The sequence below is a fragment of the Meleagris gallopavo genome, chromosome 26, assembly GCF_000146605.3.
Source record: "Meleagris gallopavo isolate NT-WF06-2002-E0010 breed Aviagen turkey brand Nicholas breeding stock chromosome 26, Turkey_5.1, whole genome shotgun sequence".
NCBI classification, from domain to species: domain Eukaryota; kingdom Metazoa; phylum Chordata; class Aves; order Galliformes; family Phasianidae; genus Meleagris; species Meleagris gallopavo.
In genome coordinates, this window is record NC_015036.2 from 5,712,954 (window position 1) to 5,718,029 (window position 5,076).

At 44.4% G+C, this 5,076-nt stretch overlaps 1 protein-coding gene across 1 annotated transcript in view; it reads right to left on the bottom strand.

Moving 5' to 3' along the window:
• Window positions 1–328: 328 nt before the first annotated feature.
• The window catches only part of HYOU1 (hypoxia up-regulated 1), a 13,955-nt gene continuing 9,207 nt past the window's right edge, over window positions 329–5,076 (bottom strand). The window contains exons 17-23 of the mRNA XM_010723762.2: window positions 4,423–4,510; window positions 3,731–3,853; window positions 3,274–3,407; window positions 2,831–2,915; window positions 2,152–2,404; window positions 1,441–1,524; window positions 329–935 (exon numbers count right to left, since the gene is read on the bottom strand). Of these exons, the coding sequence (XP_010722064.1) occupies window positions 874–935; window positions 1,441–1,524; window positions 2,152–2,404; window positions 2,831–2,915; window positions 3,274–3,407; window positions 3,731–3,853; window positions 4,423–4,510 (829 nt within the window). The 3' untranslated portion in view covers window positions 329–873. The remainder of the gene's footprint in view (window positions 936–1,440; window positions 1,525–2,151; window positions 2,405–2,830; window positions 2,916–3,273; window positions 3,408–3,730; window positions 3,854–4,422; window positions 4,511–5,076) is intronic.

The window sequence follows — 5,076 nt, forward strand, 5'->3', positions numbered from 1 at the left end:
AGAGACGGGCAGGAAGCGTCGCTTTAATTTGTTTGGGCGGAGGAAAACGGACAACAACACGGGATGCACAGCGACGCGCGGTGTGTGGGAGCTCGGGGCGGGGACAGGCGGGGCGCGGCGAGCAGTGCGGGCACACGGACAGCGAGGGAGCAGAGTTCACACACTGCCGGGAAGGTCTGGTTCGGCCCACAGTCCGTTGCAGGGGTCGGTCTGACTACCAGCTGCACTGACGCCTTCATTCTGCTGTCATTCATTCTTGCAGTCTCTGAACTTTTGGCTTCGGGAAACTAAACGCTCAGTTAATCGTTTTCAGACTCTGCTACAGAGCGTGGATAGAAATGGTTTTAATTGCAGTCTGTGGAAATAGACACATCTCGTTCTCATCTGCCTCCCCGCTCCTGCCCCCCTTTCCCACAGCTCCAAAGGAGAACACGCCTCCCCTCACTGAAACCACGCTCCAAGTTAAGGTCTGCTGCCCAGACACCAACCATCCCAGCAACACCCTTCCCATTCACCCCACTGCTCTCCTCCAGCTGAGCTGTGGCACACAGCACACGCTCCAACTTGCTTCAAACATTTCTTAAATCGCTTTCTCCCTATAGCAGAGTCATGGCGGTGACTTCTGTACTGAAACAACTCCTGGTGGGCACCTTCCTGCCACCTTCAAACATGAAAGAGAAACAAAAAACAACCCAAATTCACTAAGTTAGTAGCGGCAAAATCCCCAGAAAGAAGAAAATGTACATCTCTATCCCATTGTGTTTTCAGACTGTTTGTTGTGTTCCATTTACATAACTAACCCAGTCCATTATAAAAACAAGAAGGTAACGATGAAATAAATAGATGTTGACACTAGAGGGATTTCAGGGGGTGTTACAGCTCATCGTTTTTCCTGCTTTCTCCTCCAGCTTCTGCTTTCTTCTCTTTTTTGGACCCTGTGCAATGAAGTAAACACTGTTACACGCTGTAACAGCTTTAACAGCACACAGTGCAGAATCAAAAGTCACTGACATTCATTAACTATTCAATTAAACTTTTGATCTATGGTACATAAGCCAAGGGAATGCTCCTGAAACTGATACTCAGCTGCAGAGTGCTCAACACGTGATCCCCCCCCCACCTGTTGAAAACTGGATGTCTTCAGAACAGATGGCAGAAAAACACACACCTGCACATCAGTTCCTTAAGTGCTTTGATAAAGACAGGCTTAAGCAAAAGCTCTGACCATAAACTGCTATAAACCACTGTCACAAAGGCATAAAACAGTTTTGCACTGAACAATGAAAATGTGGAGCAGTAAGAAACCAAAGATTTTCATCCTAAAATCTACTCCATAATCTGGAGTTCTCCCACATTACCCCCTCCTACATCGAGAACATGAAGACAAAAAGCCTGCACTCACAGCCCCCAAGTTCCAGACCATTATTCAAACATGCTCACCGGAGTCTGATCCAGGCTCATCATCTATCACTACTTTCTCATTCGTAGGGGGTTCCTTGGCTGGACTGATATCTTCAGGTTTCTCTGCATTTCAAGCAGAAAGAAACATCACAGAAGTGAAACTACAGAGATTAGGTGCAAGGAGATCAGGTGACCAGCAGTGGTATCTCAGCAGTACATTGCAGGACTTCACTCTGACAGTGGATCTCTTTACAACACTCAAAAGAAAAGAAAACTTCATCTTCTCAGTGCCTCTCTGCTGAGCTTTCAGTCCCTAGAAGCCCTGGAGGTTCACTTACTGCACACACAGCTGCCTTAGGGGCTGTGACTATAAGCAGAACATCTTAGGCAAGAGGAACTGTGCTGACAAACACAGCAGTCTAGATTGAAGACTAACAGGGCACTCAGAATTTGAGGATCTTAAAAAAAAAAAACTTAGGAAAACACCAAGTCTTGATGATGATGATTATTTTTTAACGAGTACCCCCTAAGCTACAAACCTCTCTCATCTATCTATTCCTTGACACAGAACACAACTGTGAATACTTGTTCTGACATCCAGAAGGCAACTGACAGCTTATCTTTCTTATAAAGGATATAGCTAACATATCCTAGGAAATACAGGGTTTCAGAGGATTTAGCTGCCTTTAATGAGTGTTACTGTATAGTAATTGTATAATAGTAAGGCTGTACTCTCCAACTGCTCCTTACCTTCTTGCTTCCCCTCCGTGGGAGGGATAGTGTTCTCACTCTCAGAGGTTGCTGTAGCATTCTTGCCCGAATCAGTTTTAGTGGCATTCTTCTCCTTTTTGGGTTTTGGTTTTGCAAACTTGGCCTTGTTCAGAAGATACTGCACTTCCCTGTCCAGGCCTGCTATCTTCAGCTCTATATCTTTGGACAGCAGGACAGGTTTCTCAGCAGGAGACAGCTTATTCTGTTCTGCCAGGGTCTCATTTTTCCATGCCTGTGGGATGGGTGGGGAAAAGTACATTTTGGACACTTCTTAGTTCCAGGAATCACTCTACATCAAACCATCTTGAAGTCACTGCTCCTGAGCCTTCTAATATTGCTCAGGATAACACTGCTCCTTTCAGCTAGTTTCTTAGTTACCCAAAGGGCAAAAAGAAACAGAACTCTCAAAACCCAATGGAGAACTACATATAGGCCGATGATGGGCTGAGACAACTGTCCACATGCAAAACAAGAACGATTATCCCCCAGTGCTTTCTGAGGTCACAGTAGGGACTACAAGACACTGAACACACAAAAGGTTTCTGGTCCCACTGAAAGAAGACATGCACTCTCTATTCCCCAACCTGGAGTGAAAGCACACTGTCACTTAGAACAAGCAGCACAACCCAACCTGCCCCATCACTGCATCCCTCATTACCATTGTTTCATTGATTGCTTTTTCCAGTGTACCCAGTTCCACTTCTGTGAATATCTGGTCAGACTCCGGGATCATTCGGGCTCCCCTTAAAGTTAAAAAGAAAGTTTAATTTTGCTTAGCCAAACAGACCATGTACAGACTGTGCTAGGAATGGGAAGCAAGGCCAGCAGACAGAGCCATCACAACTGTGTGAGGCCATAGGACAAAGAAAAAACTCTGCTTGGAAACGGTGCATATAGCTTTGGATGGTTCTCCTCCTTCCACTTTAATCAGGGTTTGCAAGCTTCTGTTAACACAATGTGCAGAACTAAGCTCTAGGGAAGCTGAATTTTGCCCACCTCTCCTCGCAGGCATTAGTGACTTTCAGAAAATATTGGTCATGTTTTGTATGCATCTCTTACAGTATCATCTGCACAACTCTTCTTCCTAGCAGCTTGTCTTACTTGAGGAAGATGTTTGAGTGGTTAAGCAGACTCTCCAGGGCAGCCAGCCGTTCTGGCCATTTCCTCCTTTCCTCGACACGGAAGAAGAGGTTCCTACAAAGCTTCTTCAGCTCTGCAAGCTTGTCTTTCAGCTCCTGTAAATGGAGGAGAGCAGAAAGGAGAAAATTAGCTTGCCCAGTGCCAACTCCAGAAGTTATAACTACAGCTGTGTAGTTCTCTATCAAATACACTATTTCCATATAGTAAAAATATTAAGTCAACAGGTTACTGATGAGGCTGTTCAAGATCACTTACAAAGCTGTGACTGGAAGACCTAATACACATTATGTCCGTGCATAATGCAGTGAGGAAGCAAGACATTCTCAAGAACTACATTAGAAAGGATCAAGTTGGATCTATCAGCCCATGTGGTTATGTCCATGTCAATTGTAGCAGACTGGTATCTCAACTGCAATACCTTAGTTGCAGCTGCATAGCCCTCCTCCTCCATCCAGTTTGAAGCTTCACTAAGCTTTTTGGAAATTTCTTCTCTCTCCTCCTCTGTTGAGACAAACAGGTACTCTTCTTGGTAAAGCTTATCCTGTAAAGAATAAAGGACTTCTTTCAAATACCACTGAATCCGGAAGGAAAAACTGGCGTTCACCTGCTTCTAATTGGACTGGACCCTGATCTCCAAGGGTGCTGCATTCACTGACTAGAGATTCTCCTTCAAGCCTCCCAAATCTGAGTTCCTGCTCACAGCATTACAAGATGCACGATGGATGTGGGGTGGGCAGGCAGTGGGAGTCACCAGGTACATGATGATAATAAGGTTGTTGCTAATTGCCTCTTCTGTACAACAGCCTTTGAGAAGCTGTAGCTTCTTTCCAGCCTGGGTGCAACTGATCCAAAATACACATACAAGCATACATATGGGGTACTGGAAACACAAATTTATCATGTTAGAAACACTCAAGCGAAGTGGTCATTCTGTGCTGAAGAACCCTCTCAGTTCCATGTATTTGGTAGGCCTAATGTTAGTAGAAAAAGTGACTAAAGGAAGAGAACTGAGCTCTTCTAATCAGTTCAGAGAAGATCCAAATCAGCCAAGCTACACAAGTCACTTCTACCAACATTCCAGGAATTCTTATTCCCATATATTCCTCTTACCTGCGTCTCAAAGATGAATGACTCCAAGCTGTTGGCTGATTTTTCTCTTTCCTGTTTCTCCAGATCTCTGACTGTCAAGTCTTGGAGCCTAACAAGTGAACAGAACAGAAATTGAAGGCAGCAACGCCTTTAGCTGAGTACCATATCATACACACATGTGCCTGTGCACATCTGTACCATGTGAGCAATTACCATTCCTTCAGTCCTCCATTTCTAGCAAAAGAAGGAAAAATAATAAAGAGCAAAGAACTCTAAGTTCAACTCTTTACCAAACTCAAGAGCACTGACAATTTAAAATCTGAAACACTCTTGACTCAAGAAACACAGCACAAAGTATTACTATTTGCATAGCCCTTCTCTGGCTGCTGCCACCTCCTCTACCTCCAAGATCTCTGTTAGATTGAGAGCCACCTCTAGGCAGATTACTGCAGTCCCAGAACACTGACACAACAAGGTTGCCAACAGCTACTTTAAAGATATTTTCCTCTGGTTCACTTCAAGTTGCCAAAGACAGGAAGCTAATCCAAGACCAGACAGCTGCTTCAGTCTGTGAAACCCAATTTTCACTCAAAGCACATCAGTTTAAGGGAGTAGTAAAGGTATCACTTTTGCACGGGGAACAGAATTCAGGAAAATCTACTTTTTTTTTTTTTT